The sequence below is a fragment of the Idiotropiscis lumnitzeri genome, chromosome 7, assembly GCF_059441095.1.
Source record: "Idiotropiscis lumnitzeri isolate Australia: NSW breed Sydney's pygmy pipehorse chromosome 7, RoL_Ilum_1.0, whole genome shotgun sequence".
In the NCBI taxonomy this organism is placed as follows: domain Eukaryota; kingdom Metazoa; phylum Chordata; class Actinopteri; order Syngnathiformes; family Syngnathidae; genus Idiotropiscis; species Idiotropiscis lumnitzeri.
Window position 1 is genome coordinate 18,803,276 of NC_142397.1, and position 24,102 is coordinate 18,827,377.

The following is a 24,102-nucleotide window of genomic DNA, read 5'->3' on the forward strand; positions in this document are numbered from 1 at the left end:
ATAAGAGCGCACACACGTACCTTTGAAAAAAGCGGGAAAATTAAGAAAAACAGGAAAATAATCTGAAAAATAGAAGACACAAAATCCCCAAAACAAAACAAAAAAAAATACTGACTCTACCCAAAAATTAAAGTGAATGCAATACACCTTATCATACATTCCGTATGCATGATCTATCAGTATATAAATGTGAAATATGTGTTTGTTTTATATTAAACTAAGATTTGGGTAGTGTATATATATATATATATATATATTTTTTTTTTTTTCCTTAAAAAAATAACAATAAATGAATTCAATCCAACTCAACAAAGCAGATCGGCATTAAAATTTAAGAGGTTCTTCCGCTGCCTTGTCTTCTAGTTTAAAAAAATCGTATCTAGGAAAAGAAAACTTCAGTTCCTGATTATTCTAAACAGTGAAGATAATGGGAACATGTTTTGACAGCACAAAAACCTGATTCAATAAAAGATCATTATTTGGTGTGCAACAAAATGCAATCACAACTGACGTGTCTAACAAATATACGATGACCTCTGGTGGTAGCAAAACGCATCGCAATGTTACAAAATATTCTAAAACGCATGCATAAAAGAACAGGGCGTTCATTAAGTATTTTTTCAAAACATATTTATTTGCCTTTAATTACATTGTTATTTACAGTATTCCAACCATAGGCATTTCAATTCAATTATCAAAACACAATTATGTAAAGAGTCCTTGCTTGAATAGCAAGATTCATTTTGGCTCATGGAACGTCTCTTTCAATACCAAGAATTTGGCCTGAATGCAAGACATCCTCTCTGGGTCTAAGAAACAGACATCACTCTTTGTTTTTTTTATTTTCAGGGATAAAAATAGCCATTTTACACATTCGCACTTACTGCAGGAGTATTGCTGTTTTCTGATCGCTTCATCTATGGTGGACTTGTTAAAGATGGAACTGAAACACAGACACGGCTTCTTTCCACCAGAGGTAGAAATTTTGTGTAGATTTGGAGACACACCGTCTTTTTATACTTCACTGATTACCAGTGGATAGGATTTAGACTTCATTCAAACAAAAGAAACAGTATTCAAGTGTGACTCATCTCTAATCTGTGCGTGTGTAATTCTAGTCTTGCTTTGTACTCAGAAGTTGACCGTTGCCACTTGGCAGAATTTTTTTTTAAAGGGGGTCTAATACATTTGCACAACACTAGAGTAAAATCAATCTGCAAAAAAATACTTTCAATTATTAGTTTTCATTTGAGAATGGGTTAACTGTTAAATAAGGTTGTAAAGTGTGAATGCTTTTATTCTGTAACCTGTTCAAATATCCCTCATATTAAAAAACAGCCAGGCACAGCTGAACAGAAAAGCCGTGTGAAGAATTGTTAACTGGATAACAGGAATCAACACGCATTATATTTTCAATAACCTCAGAGTCAAAGTCATTGAATGACACTCGGCTGCAGTAGCTTTCTTTGGGAACACAACCCCAGCAGGAAGGGCTCACAACCTAGTCGATATTTCAGCTATTTGACGCAAACATGAGCTGCTCTGCAGCACATTTTTTTTCCACACTTGCCTTACCCCTCCCATCCAGACTGAGTCGGTTTTAAATCACGTTAACCTTGCCATGCACATTTGTAATCACTCAACCAGGAAAATGGGACAAGTGTATGTGCAGTTGGAAGATCGAAAAAATGCTATAAAGTCCCTTTCCTTAACTCGCTCGTTTTTCTGATACTTGAAGGCAAAGATAACATAGGGTGGGGCGACTACTCGCAGTTAGAATGTGTAGCCTGCAGGGGGGGCTTTATCATCTTTGTTGCTCTCCAGGGAGAAAGGAGGAATGCGCACATCAAAATGGGAGCCATCAGTTCTCTCAATGCGAAATGTGCCCCTGAAAATAAAAAATAGGAAGGCAACGATGTTACACGCAAAGAGGAGAGCAGAATAAAAATAGCTAAACACAACATTAGTGTTTACATCACATAAAGAAGAAAAACTCACCACATGTGGCCGCTGGGGGCTTGTAGAGAGACGTGGCTGCTGTACTGAAATGCTGGCTGCTCTTTGGACAACACTGGCTCCTTGAATCACACAACAAGCCCAGAATGACAAGACTGGAATAGGATTTTCTTTCTGTTTGTGAGTGACTAAAGCGGAGCACACGCATATAATGGGACCTCATTTGAGTTTTTTTTTTTTTTAACTTTTCCACAGAAAGTCAGCCAAGACAAACACTTGGTTGTTCTAGAAAGATTATCCTGTGGTGTGGCTTGTGAGTCAAGCGTGCTCTTAATTCACAGCTGTTTTCATTATTCTATAGATTTGTATTTGTCATCCTAGTTTGCTGTTCAGAGCTAGTTGCTCTCCCCCTAACACAGTTGTAGCCGGACTTCTGTGAAGAGTGAAACTTTTGCAAGAATACAATTCAAATTGGTTCAGCAGTTAGCGTCTTTTCACGTTGTCACTCTATGATTAGTGTGTTGCATGCTTAGCGACTCCTCGTGCACCTTTAGTTAGAAGTCTATCTTATTTGCAGCCACGGAGGTGGGTATTAGTTCCTTAGAACTAGAGGAGCGGATGACTACCATGCACGAGTAGCATGCCACTACTGACTAGTGAGTCTGGAGGATAACTGCGCTTAAAAAAAAGGCAGCTGTAATGATCGCGCACTTGTGTTATTCAAGATCACGATTTTGAAACGTAATACATAAATTGTTCAGCCCAAAAAAAAAAAAATCCCGTTTCCTGTCAGATCCTGGGTCAAGTGAGTAAATTAAATTCACTTCACTACTCCAATCCCATGAATTGCTATTCTATTTTGTTCGGTCCTTTGAATCATCATCACTTTAGGATTCAGTCAAGAGTGTGAGTGAGTTGCACTGACCCTGCCAACCACGCCGCGACCTCTGACAGTCTCCAAGGTTCCAGACAAGCTGAAGATCCTCCAGTGTCTCTCTCTCAGCTGAACCACCTCATTGCCCATGTTCTCCAAACGGATGCAGTATCGCCACTTGACAGGATGACACACAGTTAACACACACACTGCCAGTATATTACAATGGATAGAAAAGTTGACCACACACCCATTGGTGAAAGGTCAGATTTTCTTGGTAAAAGATCAAATGAAGTTAAGCTCGCTAGAAAAACTCTGCTTTTATAAGAAACACAATTCAGCACAGTGGTGCTCCATTAAATAACCACCCCCACACCGCCAATGCATAGATCCTGAGCCACATTTAAGTGACTTAACTGTCTGAACCATAATCATTCAGTGCTAAGACTCGCATCGCCCCAAATCGACACACACTCGACCACTCAGTGACGGTGTCAACACTGTGCTGATGGTTGGGTGCTTGTTTGCAGCCGTGCCCATGCACTACATACACACTGTGTATACGGCACCGCTACAGCCAGACAGAATTGAACAACTTATTGTGATCGAACTCTTCTGCGACTGGTACACTTTTTCCGTTTGTACCAGCTGACAAAAATTAGCATTTTAGTGCCTCTCACAAGAAGCTCACCATTGACAAGTTAGCTGCCATATACTTGTCACTTGTCATGAGGTAGAACATAGATTGTTTAACACATAATTCTAGTTGATTTCATTTCAGGCGTGTGACAAGATGTGTAAGGTGCATGCATACAAAGGGTTTAAAAACTCATCCAATTTACCGAATTGAAACATTTATGTCAGGAAAAGTGTATGTATTATTTAAATGTGTTGGATACAGCATCAAGTTAGAAAAAATATGGCATAAGATCACCTCACATAAATGTAATAAAATAATAAATAAATAAAATAATAATAATAAAATAATAAAGTTTTGTTTTTTTAAATTAAACAGTTATACATATATTTTTTTTATTAAACGAAAGAGGGTGTACATCATTAAAACTGTCTACAGGATATTTTATGGTCGTGTGTATGTACCGTATAATCGTGGCATATTATTTTCCACTACTCACCCAGTAGACATGAGAATTCTGGCCTTCCTGAATACAGACAGAGCAAGATCGAGTAGAGAGAAAGAAAATCACAATGAATATTTATAGCAACTTGACTTCCTGGAAACCCAAAAGTACCATTGTGATTGCGCTAACAACATCATGAGGGCCCAGTCACGACATCTAACATTGGAGTTGCAATGCATGGTAATTATTTACCCTCATTCCCATGTAGAAAGGGATTACAGTGACCCGGATGTTCTCGGTGGTCTCCCTGTGGACGTCTGAGAGCTCCAACCAGGGATGGTTCTTTTCCTGCCATGCTTTTAGGGTGTCTCTGGCAATGAATGGTGGTGCTACAATGGACCGAAAATGACGAGTTAAGTGAGGAGCAAAAGTTACACTGACGGTGACAATAAAAATGGCACAAGTCAAAAGGAGGCGGAGGTACACAATAAAGAAACCGACATTCTTGGCAACTCCAGAAAAATAATAGACTGGGTGTGAGTGCTTACATTTGGCAGGGTTGTACATGAGGAAGCGTTCAAACAGCTCGTGTTGGATGGGAATCTGCTCTGCAGAGTTGTAGGGAAGGATGTCTTCGTGGCTCACATAATCCAAACCTGGTGGAAAGAGAGACATCTTAAAACAAATGTTATGGGATCTTATATCAAGGTGGATTACTGCATCTTGAACAGAGCGGGGTTTAGTCAGATTTTCACATCACGCGGTGCGATTCAGAAGCGAGCTAGATGACAGATGACACAGGTGCGTACCTGGGATGGCGTAAAGCGCTCTGCTGTCGTCATGGTTAGCCAGAAACGTCACCGCCTCCGTCTGAGACCTCTGAGACTGTCAAATGCAACACGGGCCAACATTATTCAATAAGAGGTGTAAATAAGTCAATCGGGTGCTGCATGCAGTCAATTTCACAACATTTTTAAGACTATATGTGCACCTGAGTATCAAAGTAGCCGTCACATGTTTCTAGAGAGAGAGATGATGAGGCAAGGATCCAATTGAAAGCAGAAGTTCACATGCAGTATTTACTTGTTTGTATTGTGCGACCAGTAGTCGTCAGTACATCCCGCATAATGCCAAATGTGAAGCAAGTTAATCATTAATGGAAAGTCCAAAAAATAAACATTGTGCTGCTCTCGTGTGTTTGTAAATGAACAGCTCAAAGTACTGAGCAATGTGCTACCATAACAAAAAAGGTAAAGAGTCTTTCCAAATTAACTATTCAAAACTGGGTGTTATTAAATACGTACATTATAGTACAAAACATTTTATGGAAAAAAAGCAAGTACACAACAATCTCCTTTATTGTTCTGAATGAAAACATGACGACTTACAATGTGAGGGCAGTCTCGAGTGTCGATCAGAACTTGGTAGTAAGTGTGGGTCTTCCCCTTCACTTCCTTTGAGCCATGGGCACCAGGAGGCTCTGGCTTGCTGTGTGGAAAAAAAAGGCAAATACAATCAAAGATGCGAGGGTGGTGCTAACATAGGAGCAAGATGTAGCCTAAACCGGCAAAGCCCAGTCATCTAAAATGGCTCGGGTGCTTTACCTGTCAGACACGGGAGGTGTGATGTCTCTGTCGTACAGTCTGGCATGCCATGGAAACAAGACAATACCTCGATAGCCAAAGACGCTGTGGAGAAAGAGCTGAGAACGACACAGATCATCAACATCATCATAAATCAAATGAGAGAAAAAGTCTTTAGCAAAGCATTACACGCATGTATAAAATATGTTTGAAACCTGTTAACATCAAGATGATAAAACAAAATTGCAAAAGAAAATCAAAAACTGACCGTGTCGGGAACTTGAATGTGTTTATTGGCGCCCACTCTGCAACCGCTCTAAAGTGTGGCCACTTAACCCCCATGAATATGCAAGTTCTTACCTGTCCCGTCTCGTATTTGCCGTGCTGCTTCAGAGCCTCAAACACCCCCACGGTCTCCAAAATCTTCCCTTCGGGCCTGTTCCTACCAAATACAGGCAAAGTCAATACATACTGTCTTGTGATTACAAACTAATTTTAGCCTTCACAAGGATAATTCTGTGGTGAGAGACATACTTCTGCACAATCATAAGAGCTATGGGCTTTCTAGCAGCAATATGAAAATTTACATAACAATGAGTAGTATTTTAGAAAGTATTCACTTGCAGACAACATTGTCAAAACAACCTCAAGTAACGTCTGTAAGCACAAGCATGCATGCAGTACCAATAGATGGGAAGCGTGTTTGTTTCGGAATTGAGGACAAATGAACTGAAACAATGCTCAAAATTGATACTTGATGAAAAATGTTACTAGAACCTTGTTACAGCTGAACAAAAATAAACCAGCAATGTGTGTACAGAGGACAATATTTTAAAATCTTCATGCTTGAAACATTGGCAGGTGGTGGATCACACACAACAGTGTAATGACATCAGCCACTCATGCGTGCAAACACGCGCTAAGAACACGTTTCTGGGTTTGGAAGCGAGTGCAACCCTAACCCAAATAAAAGCAATTTCTGAAGTCATGCGTGGAGCTCGCCTACCTCACCAAGAAGTGCGTGTTGGCCCACTGAATTGAATCATGCAGAGAGGTGCATGGCCTTACCATCATTACAATATTTTTATACTGCGTTTTAAAAGAATATTTAACCATATTCATAATTTCAGATGGGTGAAATACTGAAAGTTTGTGGCCAAAATATAGCGAGCATTTAAGTATGTCTCCAGCCAAGATGGCCCATTTTTCATATTTTTTCAATCAGGAAACTGAAATTAGTTATCATTTTCTTTTTTATCCATTAATTTTGGAGAAATTAGGAAATGCGTGACAACTTAAAAAACGCCTACTTTTAATGAGGAATATGAGCACGCCCACTCTGCTTTCCCCTTGGTACTACAAGAGTCACTGAGGGTACCGATTACAAAATCTCCATTGGAAATGATTGTACTTTCGTTGTACTTTCATTGCAAAAACAGTGATCAATGGCCACAAAAATTCATGTGAACGTCCCTACCTACGACCACTTCAACAAATCAAAAGGATTAACCTCTTTGTGGCAGATTTATAAAAGAATGAAGAACTGAAGAAGTGAGCAGAGGTACATCGTAGGGCTGGGCGATAAACCGAAAATTTATTGTTACCGAAATGTATTACTATGACCGACATCATTTTGTCCAAGTCAGTAAATTCGGTGTTTAAAAAAAAAAAGAAAAGAAAAGTATTTTCTGTCTGCGGCAATGTTCATGCCCCTTTAAGACGGCTACAGCGCCTCTAGTCACATGACTCCACCCATCTGAACAAGAAAGAAAACAGACAACGTGGTCATAGCTGGCGATTCAAATCCAGAAGCGGCTGACACGGCTGAAGGCGAAGTAACGTTAGTTGAATTTGTTCCTCTTGCCCTTGTCCCGAAAATAAATTCGACATCTGTTGTTTGGAAATGTTTTGGGTTTCATGAAGACGATGTTTGAGCAAAAGAACACGAACGGCAAAGTGCATCGTAAGCACCCAAAACAGCGCGTCCAACCTTTTCTTTTTCACCACCCACAACACAACCATGCTGTTGACTTGGAGCTTGTGCTAAAAGTTCAAAGTGAGAAGCAAGCAAGGTTCGACAAGTGACAACAGCACATAACGGAGGCGACACCATACGAGAGAACGTCTCAGAGGTGGACGCGAAAAAGATTCAGTTCCTCTGGCTACAGTGGCGCACACAGGATTTAAACACTTCATGAAAGTAGCCGACAAGAGGTACGAAAATATTTGTCGCAAACCGTACTTCCCGATATGGACAACATCGGGACGTGAGCTTAGACATGTCAAGCATTTTGCATCTACATCCGACTTGTGGTCGAGTCGCCACATGGATCCCTGTTTGAGTCTGACTGTGCAGGGTTCGCAGTTAACTTTAAAATCTGCTTGCCCATAGGGCAAGTGCCACTAAAATTTGCCTTGCCCGAGTGGCCAAATTACTTGCCCGACTTGGGCAAGTGACATTTTTTTTTTCTCGAAGAATAAAATGTTTATGGTTGTAAAATGTGCGCCACGAATGTAAATAAACATATAATCTGATAAACATAAATTAATCTTGTTTTCATCATCAACCATGAAACCCTACTCACAACAGCATGTATCATCCTGTGCAGTTATTGAAAATGTTAATTGTAGTTTTAATAATTAACAAATCTGCATGTTAAATTGGGAAAATGATATTACAGCAATCGCCCAGCCCTAGTACATAGATTATGCTGTTAGGATGTGGCACACTGCTTCTTTGCTGATCACGGTGAGGACGCACAGCATAAAAGCACCAGTCGGGAGACTGAAGTGGGAATGAGTAGATGCGCACAATTATTTGGATGAGGATTGGCCCCAGTTATTCGACTGTAGGCGACGTAACTCCAACATGCCTTCTAATTCTTTGGAACGTAACAGCTCTAGGCTATGCATAGCCACTAAATGTTACATAGTATCAATGCAGCCACACTCAGCTGTGAAATCGGTTGGCCTCCTCGCTGGAACTTTAGTTCGCTGAACATTAACGCTTCCTGCAGTCAGTCACCGTATATTAGTATTATTAAAAAAAAAAAAAAAAACTCATGATGCTGAATAAAAACTCAGAATATTGTGAGGAAAAAAGTTCATATTGAAAAAATATAAATAACAGTTTTGTTCATGTCAGTTCTAATTGGACTGTTTAATTTGCTTTGTGAGTAGTTTTGTAGGAAACAAAATATAAATACAAATAGAATAAACATGAGCAATTACATGTAAATGTACACAACACTAATTAGCTGAGGTCCTAATTATATAGTATAATTATTTACAATCTACAATCACTAACCCTTAATATTGAGGCACTTTCTAAAAAACGCACAGCGCACATTGTGAATCGAATCCCTTAGAGGAGGAACTTAAAATGTGTTATGTTCTGGCAATTAGCGTGGGTCTTAGCGTAGGTGGCTAAAACATGCAGAAATCAAATTATACTGCACTAATAAACTAACCACCAGAGGGCGCTGGAACTACTCAGATAGAAAAACAATCTGGCCTTTTTAACAGATGTGCTACTTTTAATATCGTGACATGAAGACAACAATCTCGTGGCAATTTTAATATCGTAATTTTGCCGTTCCTGTTACATTTATAGTTCAAATGCCAGGTTTTCAACATAGATTAATAAATCGACCTATAACCTGTAGAACTCAATTTAAACCCTACAAGAACATCTGAACTTTCTTTGGAGTGAACCAGAGGCACTACAAATAATGGCAATGTGTGCTAATTCCCATTTAACACGATTTTGAACGTGATTGGTTAATTCTGTAAAACCACATCCCCAGCAATGAAAGGGTGTGTACACTGCAACCACATTATCTCAGTTGTTGATTATTTCCGTAGCCTCTCATAATATTTTTTTAAATTGATTTACACAGGTCATGGGTCGAAATGGTGAAATAAGTTAAATGATTTATTGCAACATATAAAATACTGGTATTTGAGCAGGATGTGAAGACTTTTTATCGCCACTGTATATAGATCTGACAATAGTGATAAAGGAAATCTCAATGTGTAGAGTCAAAGGGGAGTAAATGCATAATTTCTTCAGTAGATGGCAATGTTGCTTGGTAAATACACACTGAGTGGAAGCACACTATGTTTGTCTACCTGGGTTTAGTCCTCGCCCACATATGTCTGACAAACATACATAAACTGGACAAAGTCCATGTGCAGTAGATGTACACTTTGCTAAACAATTTTCAAAAGCAAAATCTTCTACTATTGCCGTCCACCATTGATGTGACAAAATGCTGCATGCCTAAAATGAACACGAGTCCATGTCTATGCTCTCAGCTTTGTTCTTTTAGATGTACCCTCTGACTTCCTAAACACCGTTGTCATTCAAACAGTCTGTTTTGTGTAATTCAGCCACTTTTGTAAAACGCTTTTCTGTTATTTGTGTTCTTCACATTCCACCAAAGTGTTGCTTTTATGTGCTATTCAGATTTTGTTTATTATAGAAAAGATACCCTCTTATAGAAACAATCCGCGTGATCCATACAGGAGGGTTAATCCCACTTTCTCATTGAGCCTTCACTGCAGTCGTAATCTCGATCATAACTTTGACAAGATTGCGAAGAACACCTTGACTTGTCAGATGTCACAAATTCCATTAGCTCCCCAATGCGCGCCATCACAACCACAGAGACATATACTTAAGCGTACAGCATCGCAGAGACAACAACAGCTGGTCACAAACATGCATACTTCTCTGCTCCCTACAAAGCTAATCTTTACAACAGAGATCGAGTGGGGATTAATTTAATATTACAGTCTGTTGGTTTCAGGTTAGTTTCATACCATAATATAATATTTACAGGAAAAACATAAGAACAAATGGTGGAAGTGATGTTGAAAAAAAAAAAAAAGGTTAAACACCCCAACACCTACCTATCAACTATTGCCATTAAAGGATTCTATTACGATTACTGGCATTATTTTAAACACATGCGGGACAGAATGCCGATAATTAAAGTTAGCAGGTGCATATTTACTGAATATTTTAAACATTGATGAAACAAGAAGCATTTATCAAGTGAAACTAGAAGCACGGGTCACAAGAATGACTGGGATTGTAGGCCTGATGTTTACTGATTTATTATATTATTCTCATACGCTAAATTGATAGTACTTGGTTTAAATGTGTGAACTTTATTGAAATTCTCGGTAGTGAGAATAGATTTGCGCACATAGCATGTCCATGAGCTGCCCTCACACTCACAGCACTTCATGGACAAATATGACGAAGCACATTCTCCACATTGGCTGTAGGGATGCAAACATACCAAATTGGGCACTGGAGGACTCACACAGGCGCTATCAAAAGAAAAACACATTCCAAAAGACATAACAATTGGAGATCGGAGCACATGCACATACGCATACACACACACAGACATATACATACACCTGCACATACACGCGCATGCACACAGACACGGATACATACACCTGCACAGACACTTGCACATACACATGCACACCGACAAGATTACAGAAAAATGCCAGCGGAGCGAGAGACGGCCCGCCGGAGAAGGCCAGCCTTGGCGTACCAGTCTACAGGACCAGACGGGAATCGACCATCATCAACTATCCAGACGATGACTAACCTGGGGAAGACCTTCCCTTGGACGTGGACCCGTGCCGTGGGAGGGAGCGAGGACGACCGATTCAACCTACATTACCCTTGACATAAAAAAACTCCTATAAAAACTGAAGCTGGGCTGAAAGATGGCGCGCATTTTTCGACTGTGCTCGCCCGAGTGCAGTTTCTCGTGAGATTAAGAAAAAGCCGCCCAGATATCTGTCTTTGTACTATTTCCTGAACTCCAGAAATTGAAGAAACTAAATATCGGAACTCTAATCAGTTGTTGAGGCTTTATTTGACCCTTTTCTTCTTGAGCACAAAAAAACGAACACGCATTGGAGTAAGTTTGGCTTTTAAAGGTTGATTTACTAACTACTTCTCATTTCCACGGTGACCCGACTCCAACACCATAACATAATTCATTTTAGATTTACTTAGAATACTGAACACCAACACAGTGTTGTGGGGTGTTACAAACAATCCTTCTCAGATGCAAAACAAGATGTAAACAATTCTGAGTCAATGAATAAATGTGGAGCTTCAAATTGAGGGAGAATCAATCTGTGGCACATAAGACAAGAGTACCTTAGTGCCAGAAACCCAGCCTCTGAAAATAGGATTCATTAAGTTCTTTTAAAAGGAATGAATTCCACACCATACATAAATTCATAACTAAATTGAATCATGTGGTGGTGAGATTTTCATCCTGCGTAGGGCGCACCCTATTTATTAAAGGACACAGTCTCAGTTGCGGCTGCTATTTCTGTATTTAACGCATACATAAGGCACACCGCATTACTGGGCGCAGAAATGTCAAAACAGATCTTAGCTTAACACAGTGATTCTCAAATAGTGGGGCGCGGTGCGATGCTGAGGGGGGCGCGTGGGACCCTGGGGAACATGTTTTTTTGCATAGTTTTGGGACCGAAAAAGGCGATCTCAGACAACGCGAGTTTGAGCTCGTCAAAGCTGTTTGTGCCCCTAGTTCACGCAGTACTGATAAAAAAAAATTGCCGCCCTGTCATGCAGTACGGATTAAAAAAAAGGGTTGCCCAGTCGCTCGTTGACCCGGTAGTGATTTCTTTTGCCGCTATTTAAATGCACCGCGCCAAGCTATCTTGCGCCGCAGCAGAACGGACTTTATTTGAACTATATGTAAGTCCGCGCACAGCAGAAGCCACAAGCTACGTGATGGCAAATAAACAACTCCGCAAACAAGCAGCGTGCTAAACGAGGAGGCGAGCACGGAGGCGCTAAGCGCGCTAATCGCTGAAATGAATTGCTTCGATGTAAACTCGACTTTTAACAGAAGTCTGACTCGAACCGCGTTTGGGCGGAGAGCAAGCAGCTATGAACAGAAATGTTGTATTGCAACAATTACGTATAGAAACATAAAATAAGACGACGGCTACGTTTACAATTTAGCAGACGCGCTCAGGCCGGAACACAGAAATGGCTGACGTCATCACAACGAAGAGGTTCGACGGCAAACGTATTGTAAACATAAAAAAAAGTATAGTAAACATTAAAACTGTAGCTTTATATCATTTATATATAATTTTTGTTTAAAATCCCCCTGGCTTGTTTTGTAATTTCTATATTATGTACTTATGAATAACTGTTGGGTTGGTTCATGTTAATAAAGTTAAAAAAAAACTAAACAAAAACGTATAGTAAATATTTATCATCTCATCAATATTTGCACAACAGAGTACTGAGTTTCAAGATCCTCACAATAGTCGTTCTCAAACACATTATAAGGCGCCTCGTCCATTTTGGAGAAAAATTGCAACTTCTAGGTCCGCCCTATGATCGTGAAAATACGGTAATAATTTTGGTAAATTTTGGTTTAGCAAGTTGTTAATTTGCTTTAGACACTGACACAAACCTAAACTGAACAGATGTCATTTGGGGACATTGCTAAATATAGCTGTGTGTCATCTGCATAGCCATGAAAACTGACATTGGCGCTCTGAAGCAGCCGACCAAACGTAATATACACAGAATAAACAAAAGGTGTCCAAAGACGGAGGCTTGAGGGACCCCACACGTCATGACCATTCAATCATAAGCAAAACTTCCAGCGGTCATAGAATAGCTCCTTTCCTCCAAGTATGACCGGAGCCATTGTAGGACTTTTTAATTTTCTTTCTTGACAAATGGAACAGTATCAGCTTCATAGTTAGAGAGAGAGACAGAAAGTAGAGAAAGGGGAAAGAGGAAAGAAGAGAGAGCGAGAGATGTATGTTTATTTATACATGCATTTCATAAATGGACAAAAACATTCTAGAAAACTTTTTTTGTCCATATTACACACCTCTTTTCACTAGATCAGGGGTGCTCATTACGTCGATCGCGATCAACCAGTTGATCGCAAAGGTAGTATAGGTAGATCGCATGTTATTAAAAATAGACGTCAGCCTATCATTATCCGTCATCTGATTGATACAGGGCACCCAGTCAGATGACATCTGATTTATTTTTTTTTGGTGACACATAGGTCACCACGCATGCGCAAACAACGGTGCTAAGTGCAGCACAACTAACAAGATAGAGAGTTGGTTACCTCCTATTTTAAGCCCTCGTTTTATTCTCTTGAACTCAAGGGGGGTATAAACATGAGTGGGGGTGCTGGACCAAGTAAGAAGACAAAAACGTATCACTTTAATACGGAATGGGAGGAGGAGGTGTTTTTCACAATGACATTTTTGAAGTGCGTTTGCCTAATCTGCTAGTCGATCATGCAATCCCAAAGAAGGGAAATGTGGAGCGGGATTTTTGGACTGTTCATGGAAAATATGATACCGACTTTCTGCCGAAAAGCGAGCTGAGGAAGAGAAAGGTGAAGGAATTAAAAAGCCAGTCGTCAGGACAGCAGTCATTTTTCACACAACTTACTTGAAAAGCGAAAGCCGCCACCGAGATTGGCTACATCTACAAACATAGATGATGTCTCAGGTCATTATATCCCAATACGAAGTTGTAAGAAAAAGCTCATACACAATTAACATCCTCTTATACTGCCAGCGATAAATACGGAAAAGCCATGTAAAGTTCCTTGAGTTACCATATGAAGTATTGACCCGCAAAATATGAGCAATAAGACAAAAGATTCTATGATAAACCGGTTTCATAAGATACACTGAGGCTCGTTCATACTGCCAAACTTGGTGCCCAATTTGGATCCTTTGTTAATTCCAATCTTTTTATGTACTCGTCCACATTATAAAAATGTACAACTAATGTGAACTCAAAATGTCTAATATGTGACACGCATGCGTACAAAGCATGACGAAAATGACTGACGTGCACCCAAAAAAATGATGTAATGTGGCGCAGTTTTACAGAAGTAAATATTGTCCCACGAGAAGGGTTAATTTTATAATCTGTCATCACCAGAGGAATGAGGCAGGAGGAGTTAGAAATATTTGGCGGGAATGAGGTGGCGCTCCTCGATCTCGTCGTTAAATGGAGACATATACGAACGTTAACATCACGTTATTGTCGTGTATAAGAAAAGAACTGTCTGAGTGGCTCAATTACCACCAATGTCCATTTTATGCTTCATGTTTCTAATGGGAATAAATTAAAGTCAAATACAACGACAACAGTGTTAGTGCAAATTGGGCTCTTTGTAACATATAGGTGGAATGTGTAATTGACAATGTGTGAGCTCACAGAGCTTCGCTGTCTGCCACATAGCATAGCTTTCTTTAAAAGGACGATCCACTGAAAGAATTCAACTCAATATCAATACTTGTAGAGAAAGTGCTGTTTTAAAAACCTTCGTTATTCCAGTCTCACACCGTGTCAGTGTTGTTCTCGTCAACGATGAGTGACAAAATAGTTTTAGTGACGGCCCTTTTTCTCATTGCATTATCAAGACGCTGACAAGCTAAACATGGGTCTTTGATGACGAAAACATGACTAAGGCATTTTTAATTCCCACACTGTGTGTGTGTGTATGTGCGTGTGTGTGTGTGAACGTGTACTGTGCTGATGTAAGAATATTCTCGATGCTGAATGCTATCCGCAACGCATGGCGAAGAAGACAGAAGATTTTTGGACTGCGTTAAAATAGTGGTCAAAAACTGTAATATGAACTGGAATTTGGCAATAACGTGAGGGTGGTTCAAAATAACGATGACAGATTGACGATGGCGACTGGGTGGTGAATGACGAATGACACCTCTGATCAAAACACAAGTGTTCCAAAAAAGCTGGGAAAGGGGCAACTAAAGCCTGGGAAAGTTGAGGAATGCTCAGAAAATACATGCTTGGAAAAGTCCACGGGTGTACAGGTAAACAAGGGAGAGTCATGATTGACTAAAAAAAGAAAACAACATCCTCAAAAGCTGTCCAAACGGTTGTGTGACTCCCAGTGTTTTTTTCCCTTACTGTCATTGATTTGGGCCTTCAAGAGAATGGTGGCCCAGATGACCACAAGTTGTTTTTTTACTCACTTCTATTTTTTTATGAAATACATCTCGTATAATCTACACAGGAAGGCAATTTCCAGGGCTGGGCACTTGATGCTTTTTTGCTGGTCAGTCCCCCGCTCTTGGACCACGATCTGGGTAGCCTTCCGGCCTTGACCCTCCGGCCTTATTCATAAAAATAGACGGCCTAGTCGCAGAGGCAACTACAACCTCGGAGTGAGATTTCCCCTGCGTCCCCCGAACCACGGTCAGGCAACCAAAGCAGGAATGGACAACATATTACATATGTTGTCACATCCACAAAATAATTAAACGCTTTTTTAAAATTCGTCAACCCTCACCCGAAAAATGAGCGACGGCCGGGCCGCACCGTTCTGCCCAGGGGAAGGACTGCCCAGCTTTGAGAATTTAATTAAAACAGAACAAAATATTTCAGAATTTTGTTAGATTTTGGTTTTCCTTGGTTTTAAGTGTGTAATTAACCTGAAACATAATGTAAAACTGTCACTTTTCTCACCACATTATTAGTTTACTCACAAATACAGGTGCGATACAGAACACACAGAATATTGACATGCATGATGTACAATATGGCCAATATACAGCATTTGACGGTAATGGGCAATGGCATGGGGGCAAACACCAAACCAATATCACTGCTAACTACAACACGATCGGTTAAAGTATGATTAGAGGAATTATTGTGGGAAACAAATGGTATAAAAGTGCTTCCGCTCACGGACGACAAGGCATTACCAAATTTACGCTGGACAAATGCCAATGAATGACACAAGGCAGTTTCGCAATAATTTTAATGGCCCATGCTCATAGTTATAAATTCGTTTAAAATGTGGGTACCACGTGTAAATGTTGTCACGTGACAACAATTCCTGACTGTTTTCCCACGATACCATCTTCAGGAAGGAAGCTAGCTAGGTCTTTAGCTTGTTAGCATTGACAGTAGGAGGACATTGGCGGTGTGTCTTACCGTGACGACAAGAACCTCCTCTGCTGAGCGACGCCGTACATTCCGCAGGCTCGGCATTCCAACTGTGATCTATGCAATTCGAACTTGCAGTCAGCCACATTTAATAATCTATGTGCGTGTTTATTGTTGTATTTAGTGAAAGTACTCAGCAGACCTCTACGTAACGCACAGGCCGCCATCTTTGTTGCTGGTGGCACACTTCAACGCACGCAGACAAGTACGTAAGTACGTACGTACGTACAAGGTACCGATGCTGCCTTCAGGGGAAAAGAAAATAGTACGAACTGAATCTTTATTACGAACGTCGTTTACGCTGACATGTTTCAAAAGCCTGCACGACTTGACGTCTGTAGGTAACTTACTTGTTCAGATGACTTTTTAGTCATTGGGTTTGTGAACGACACGTGGATGTTTTTATTACAGTAATATAATCTTTGACAATGCAGGGATGGGTCATGCCCAAAGGGAGTAACAGTTGATAATACACAAAAAACGACATTCTTGGTAAATTCTTTAATTTAACGGGGTTTTGTGCGGAGAAGTTAAAAATACGGGGAAACCTGAAGGCACCAAACAATCACGTGGGATGAGACGTGATCATGATATTAATTTGGCAAGAAAAATTAATTAATTTCATCCCATACAATAAAACACAAAAAACACTAAAAATATATTATAAGATGGTGTTTCATACTTTTTAAATGTGTAATTTAAAAAATAATTCTGTTTACACAAGTCATCACGTGAGCCTTCCGTCAAACGCTTCCTGAGTAAAACATGGCCGCTTGCATGGAATTATATTGAGCTTTTGAACCGCTTTCTAACATAGTCATAGACATATCCCTTTGTTGCACATTCCCTGCGAATATACTATACATTGGCGTCGTTAGATGGAATCATGGCTTCAGCGTTCGTGGTCGGAGATCTGTTCAGAAACAGAGTGTCAGAACTGTTGGAGCAGACGGACTCATCTCTGCCCGAAGAGCTGAGAACCCAATTGATGGCTCTCATTGAAAAGAAAGGACAAATTAATCTGGCGTTTACGACAGCGAGACAACTGAAGAAGTACCTTCAGGATGAAGGTAACGTGATGTCACCGCAAGCATGTTTTCCTCTCTCTGGGAGCCCAAACACACGCGCACACACACATGCATTTTGTTTCCATTCGTTTGAAATTTACATTCACCAATGATTGTGGATGTATACCATACTTTGTAACGTCTCTTTTTTCTAGGCCATCCATTCTTTTTGCATGACTTGTTGGAGGATAGTTCACTGCACCTGGCGGAGGTTGTGAAGCCCCCCAGAGTAAGTCCATTACGGATGTTTGTCGAACACCGTCAGCAAAGTGAGTTGGACAAAAATGCAAAACAAATGTGTTGATTTCCTCTAATTCCAGAACCCTGAGCTTGTCGCACGCTTGGAAATCATTAAAGCCAGACTAGCAAACGAGGAATACAACAAGATGACTCGTAATGTAAACAATCAGGTAAATAAATGTGTGATCACCTATAGGAACGGGATTTACATTAAAAGTATTTAAACGATTTAAATAATTGAACCCAGCAGGTTTTGTATTTGTGATTCTTAGTTTCAGATCCATCCACCCATCCATCCATCCATCCATCCATCCATTTCAGACAACTTTTTTAAACCCACCAAACAGAAAAATTTGTAGAATAAAAAAACTGCAGATTTAAAATTGACACACTACATTAAAATAACCACTGCAAAGGGTTTGGAAGATTTTGCATTAGTTCCATAGCATGAACGTAGTCACAATACGGTTTAGAACACACTGTGGGATGGACTTGAGTCCATAGACACTATTGCAGGGGTGGGCAAACTCTTTGATTGGCGGGCCACAATGGGTTCTAAAATTTTGAAGAAATTTGACAGAGGGGCCGGACCAGGAGCAGATTGATGTAGTGCTTTGGTAACCTCACCTTACCGGAGAAAAAAAATACATTTAATTTTAAATAAAAGCGAACAATAGCATTACAAGAATATATATGTCTTTGAAAAACCACAGTATTTAGAAAATAAAACATGAACAAGGTTTATTCATTTATTTTTTTTTTCAAGTTCAGCGGGCTGGATTAAAACATGTAACGGGCCACATGTGGCCCCCGGGCTGTAGTTTGCGCACAGCTGCACTATTGTATTTATCATCTTAAACAGCAAGAATCTGTATTTTAGAGTACTCACAAAAAATGTTTGCACACTGTCAGGTAATGGCCCAATGCCTCAACAGTTTTCTTATGTTAATGCAGCTGCTGAAAATATTGTTTTCATATTCGTCGTTCAAATTTTAGGCTGCTTTATTTTTACTCCATATTTTTTTTATTTTGCACATAGAGGGACCATCACCCTTCATGTCTTGCTCTATTCCACTATTTCAACACTGTAAACTCTTGCCTATTGATTATATTTCTACTCCATAGGAAATGAACCGCAATGGAACACTGGCAGACTTTGGACAGCAAGGTTAGTCTGTTCTACGGTTTTCACATCACTTAAAGGGGACATCCATCCATCCATCTTCTGTACCGCTTCTCCTCACTAGGGTCGCGGGGGTGCTGGAGCCTATCCTAGCTATCTTCGGGCAGTAGGCGGGGGACACCTTGAACTGGTTGCCAGCCAATTGCCGGGGACATATTCTGTGAAAATTCACTTTGTGATAATTACTTTTCCTAGGTTTATGAGGTTACTGCAATACGGTGTGTTGAGCTTGCAAATGGTGTGCGATTCCCTCGTTTGGGCAGCAGATGAATACATCATCTGGCTCAAGAATGTTCAGGGCTCTAGTCTGCCCCTAAATCGTGACATTTTGCCTTACAATTTGGGACAGAACAAGTAAAGGTTTCATCTACTTGTGTATCTGCAAAAAAAAAAAAAAAAGTCTACATTTTATTTTATTCTTTTTTTTTGCTCAAAAACTCCCACTCCATACCCTTTTCTCAGTAATATTGTGAAATATTAACTTTGCCAGTTGATTCACTGTGTGCACACCTAAATTGTCTACTTGCGCTCCTAAAATTTTAGGTTAGGAGCCATTGTGCTCCACCTAGTGAAAAAAAAGAAAAAAAAGACCGTTAGTCTGAGCCCTAAGGGTACCAGTCCATTTCATGTTTTTAATTTCAGTCTTATATTGACTGACTAGAAAGAAGTGTTATTGAAAGCATGCCACATAAGTGTTGAAACATCTGGGTACAGTTTTAAATCTTGAAAATAATATTTGAATATGTCCCCTGTAATTAATGTTCTTAAACTGTATCTGTGCCATATAATAAATAATACAGTACATTATGAGCAATGCACATTTTTCTGTTTCTGAAGTGCGATCAGCCAAAGCTGTGGCTGTGACCGTTTTCAACTTCTTGGTCACAGTAGTTGCTACGTTTGCCTGCTCCTACATGGGCAGTCAGTACCTATTCACAGAAACAACTGCGGTAAGAATTTGTCTTTATTCTGCTTTGAGCTACTACTGAAATCTGTGACTTGTTCCATAGCTGAACACTTAACCCAAACCTGTGTGCGCCAAATTACAGACATTACGTTAGGAATATCCAAAAACCTGTTAACTTTGACCTTTTTTTCCTCCCCAGCGGGTGATATCTGCTGTCATCGCAACATCTGTGGTGGGGCTAGCTGAGCTGTACGTCCTGGTCCGGACTATGGAAGGGGAACTTGGGGAACCCTAGCCCAATGAACAAGGGAACTACACTAAAATCAGGAAAGAAAAACGCTATTTAATATCAACCTTTTAATAAGGTCATATTGTATTGGCATTTTTGGACTAATAGAGCCTTCACATTTAAACATTTCAATTTCTTTGAAAATTCTTAGGGATTCAATTCTTGGAGGCAAAAAAATGGACCCGAACTAATAATTTATGAATGGTATAAAAGGTGCAGAAAAAGTACTAATGGTTATTGCTTTTAGGTGCAGTGTTTACCGATCTTTAAATACAGTAAACTCCACTATTTGCATTGTAAAGGGGCCAAGCCTTGCTGTGAAAAGCAAAAAAAAAAAAATTATCAAAAGAGCAAAACAATACAAATAGCTGATAGGTTACGCCTTGAAAATCATGAAGAAGTGAATTTGTGAATAGCCAATCACGAAAAGGCAGCGTTCACTTTAATGACAGTATATATATACAAGGGTGAGTCAAATAAATGTCCTACACATTAATCTTGAGCAAACACTTGCTTTTGTTTTTTGTTGGCGCATTTTTCATGCACATGCAACCTGCAGTGTCACATGATCAGCTGATCTACTTGTTGATTGCCTGTTTTTTTTTTTTTTTTTTTGGACACACAAATTGGTTTCACTAACCGCTCCACTAGTACAATGCGCAAGTGAAGTTCAATGCGTGTGCTGTTTTTCACGGTCAGATGGTGCATCAGGCGCCGAAATTCACCGGAGGCTTATATGGAAAAATTGCACTAGCTATATGAGTTTGATTGAGAAGTTTCTAAGTGGCTGGACATGCATGAAACATTCAAAAGGAGCAGCCAGGACGTCCATCAACCTTGGCCACAGACAAGTTTGAACAAGCAAAATTAATGAACACAGTCCAGCGCATTACCATCGGTGAGTTAACACCCAATTTGCAGGGTTCCTCGTGCCTTGCAACTATCATCTCTCCGCTGCTTTCCGAGATTATAAACATTTCTCAAATGAAGTAGTGCTTGAAGCGGTGTTTAAACGGTTGTATGAGCAACCAAACTCTCTTCTCAGATGGAATTCTCAAGCTTGTCCCAAGTACACTGGAAAGGCTTGTGACTATATTGAGAAATTATGTATTTTGTTTCTTTTATTCTTGCGTTTGTGCAAATAAATGGAAATAATAAAAGTGCCGACAATTTTTGACCCACCCTTGTTGAAATTGCTAGCTCTATTAGATACCTATAAACCAGCTGTGATTACACTGCTCAATGGCAAATTTTAATAACAGATTGCTTTATGGGTCCTTAAATGTAGTTTTGACGCTGGTTTGTTTTTTAGCATATCAGGTTTTTGAGATGTTTTCATCTGTTGTTTTTCATTTTCACCCATAGAAAGCTTGTGCATATGGATTTTACCATGCGTTGACATTTATGGCTATGAGGTTTTAGAAAAATAATTAAACCTTTTGCTGAATTTAACCCTTAATTCTTAAATTTGTGAAAGTACTATACACATAAAAGTGTTTTGGACGATGGATGGGTGAGTATTACATGATGTTATATTATGATGATCATGAAAATCTGATGTGTGAGAGAAAAAAAATGAGAGAATATTCTGAATCAGTACAAAAAATAATTTTGAAAAGTTTAATCAAAATGTTTTGATCAGCGTTATTTAATGTTCCTTTTTGTGATTTTTTTATCTGCTGTCATTCATTTAAAATTTTACTGCTATCATTTTATCTATTTTTCCCCCGAAATCAAAACATAATAAATATTCTCATGAGTTAATCCCAATAAAACGAACACCTGTCATTTTCTTTCATATTCATCTCAATAAAATCATGCACACTTATACTGCAATTGTACATACCATTTTGTGCAAGTAGCTTCCTTTTCCTGATGATTTTTATTCATTCTTTTTTTCTTTTTAGCTCTATTTAATTAGGTGAGAGCAGCATTAAGGAATACAGTGAGAATACATTTTAACAACACTCCTCTACAGTCTACAGCTGTTAACGCACTAAATTATAGTAAAAATAATAAATTCTTCAAAGGTCGTGGGTCAGGAAAAATGAGCGCAAAGTACTGTTGTATTTGTCATCTTAAAATGTGTCCCAAACGAAAACTACAGAACTAGCAGGCAATGTCTTCACATGTACCAGAAAAATAAATTTGAATCAAGGAATCTCAAGTCACAAATATTTGTAAGAATAGTCAAACTTTGGAAGTTGGCATTGTGTTGTTTATTTGTATTTACAAGTCTAACCAGGTTACACTGGTCAAAGATATTCACACAAATCTGTATGTTTATTTTCGCCCTTCTCGAATATTTAAACTAGTTGACAAGCTGTCGATGCGCGTTTCATGTCAGATGTCACCAATAACATACAAAAAGATTACTTTACTGTCTGTAATCAACAATTCAAAAAACATTTCAAACAAGACTCAGATGATCAGTCATCCCTGATCCCTTCTTGAGATATATATATATATATTTTTTTTTTGTCTTATTTTTTGTCAGCGTCCTCTTGTTTGGTCCTATCACATAAATGGGAGGATTAAAAGATGTAACTACATCTGGAGGGGAAAAAGTATTTTCCTGAATTCTGAGATTTGACACCCGGATTAAAGGTTTATTGAAAGATTATTTGGTATTAAAGATGATTGTGATATGCAGAGATCACTGTCCACTGCACGACTGACTGTCTTGTCCATCCGTCATATTCGTGTATGTATTATACTTCTCATGTAATATTTCAAAACTTAAATCCAAGCATAATTACAGGACCTGTAAGCTGATAGACCCCAAAGCTTTGGCTTTAATTTTCATTAGTTTATTCCGCCTGCCTACTGTATATAACCCTCATGATACTTACACAAGTAGACAGATTTAGAAAACAACTATTCCTTTCATGGTATCCCTGCACAAGGAATTATTTTAATCAGGATGTTTTGAAAAATAATTCTCAGAGAGCCCCGGTATATAGTAACATGCCACAGTTCTTCTTAGAACATAATCACAAGTTGGCTGTTGTGAGAGGAATATACGGTCTAGCCTTGATTCCACAGTGGAGAAAAGCAGGCTTAGAGTAAATGTGTTGTGTTGTGTTCATGGACGACCTTCTCAGTTGGGCTTCCATTTTGTTAAAGGGCATCAACATCAAACAATGTACAAAACTTGTGCATCTTCCAATGAATATTACTTCCAGTTTTGATTTTGACTTTTAAAGTCTGTGGCACAAATGTTCTAAAAACTACATTGAAGTAGATCTTTATCTTTTTGAATCTGCTGTTCTTTTCTAAAAGACCATACAACTCATTCAGAAATACAAAGTTTAAAGTGAAATGTATATTTGTGGTTGGAAATTGCCCCCATCCCCCAAATGTTCCTGGTCAAGAAAATACAATTTGTTGCTTTACACACATTTGATTATGTAAAACAAAAAAATCAATTGTTCATTCATTATATTGTCATATTTTTATTGTTTAATAAAACCCTTGATTCAAATCCATGGGATTTACCTGCACAATTTGCTTCTCAAAATACAAATTTGCTCCTCTATTTAGTTAATTGATTAGCAAAACTGTCCCGCAAAGAAAAAGTATATTTCGAGCCTTACAGATTGAGCTTTAAATTCTTTGCACTTTTTCAACTGTGCATATTTTTTTGGTTGTTGGAAAAGAAAATGGGGCCCAGTGATGCTTTCGGGGCCCCTAGAATGTGTTTGTATCCTCATTTCATCGGTGGTTGCATTTACCCCGAGGTTTATTGCTACTTCAAAGTGCAAGACAATGGTGAGTTTGGGCAGCTCCACTGTGAATATGCGGGCTAGTAGCGGCTATTTGCTACTAGCCGCTAGTGAACCAGCAGTCCAACCATGGGTCCGTTCAATAC

At 39.2% G+C, this 24,102-nt stretch overlaps 2 protein-coding genes across 4 annotated transcripts; one reads left to right on the top strand and one right to left on the bottom strand.

Annotated features, from left to right (window-relative positions):
• Window positions 1-608: 608 nt before the first annotated feature.
• poldip2 (polymerase (DNA-directed), delta interacting protein 2) lies at window positions 609-16,757 on the bottom strand. Of its 2 annotated transcripts, none has more exons than XM_088300458.1 (11): window positions 16,534-16,757; window positions 5,856-5,931; window positions 5,517-5,614; window positions 5,301-5,400; window positions 4,722-4,797; window positions 4,461-4,568; window positions 4,165-4,301; window positions 3,967-3,993; window positions 2,882-3,007; window positions 1,999-2,078; window positions 609-1,888 (listed from the first exon to the last, which is right to left on the bottom strand). In XM_088300458.1, exons 1-11 carry the CDS (start codon window positions 16,710-16,712, stop codon window positions 1,774-1,776), a joined length of 1,122 nt encoding a protein of 373 aa, XP_088156584.1. In that variant the 5' UTR covers window positions 16,713-16,757; the 3' UTR covers window positions 609-1,773. The 2 variants fall into 2 exon arrangements, with proteins under 2 accessions (XP_088156584.1, XP_088156583.1); XM_088300457.1 differs by having other exon boundaries at window positions 5,856-5,937.
• vma12 (vacuolar ATPase assembly factor VMA12) lies at window positions 16,456-21,683 on the top strand. 2 transcript variants are annotated; one of them, XM_088300461.1, is made up of 7 exons: window positions 16,456-16,754; window positions 17,424-17,615; window positions 17,768-17,841; window positions 17,933-18,022; window positions 18,978-19,020; window positions 19,873-19,985; window positions 20,142-21,683. In XM_088300461.1, the coding sequence occupies exons 2-7, from the start codon at window positions 17,432-17,434 to the stop codon at window positions 20,235-20,237; spliced, it is 600 nt and encodes a 199-aa protein (XP_088156587.1). In that variant the 5' UTR covers window positions 16,456-16,754; window positions 17,424-17,431; the 3' UTR covers window positions 20,238-21,683. The 2 variants fall into 2 exon arrangements, with proteins under 2 accessions (XP_088156587.1, XP_088156586.1); XM_088300460.1 differs by having other exon boundaries at window positions 16,457-16,750.
• Window positions 21,684-24,102: the final 2,419 nt, after the last annotated feature.

Excerpts from the sequence above, each read along its gene's own strand:
- poldip2 (XM_088300457.1), bottom strand. The coding sequence starts at position 16,712 with ATGGCGGCCTGTGCGTTACGTAGAGGTCTGCTGAGTACTTTCACTAAA. Across the intron at positions 4,569-4,721 it reads AGCGCTTTACGCCATCCCAG|GTTTGGATTATGTGAGCCAC; the intron begins GTACGCACCTGT and ends TCTTTCCACCAG. Across the intron at positions 3,008-3,966 it reads AGAATTCTCATGTCTACTGG|TGGCGATACTGCATCCGTTT; the intron begins GTGAGTAGTGGA and ends CATCCTGTCAAG.
- vma12 (XM_088300461.1), top strand. The coding sequence starts at position 17,432 with ATGGCTTCAGCGTTCGTGGTCGGAGATCTGTTCAGAAACAGAGTGTCA. Across the intron at positions 17,616-17,767 it reads GAAGTACCTTCAGGATGAAG|GCCATCCATTCTTTTTGCAT; the intron begins GTAACGTGATGT and ends TCTTTTTTCTAG. Across the intron at positions 18,023-18,977 it reads CTCGTAATGTAAACAATCAG|GAAATGAACCGCAATGGAAC; the intron begins GTAAATAAATGT and ends TCTACTCCATAG.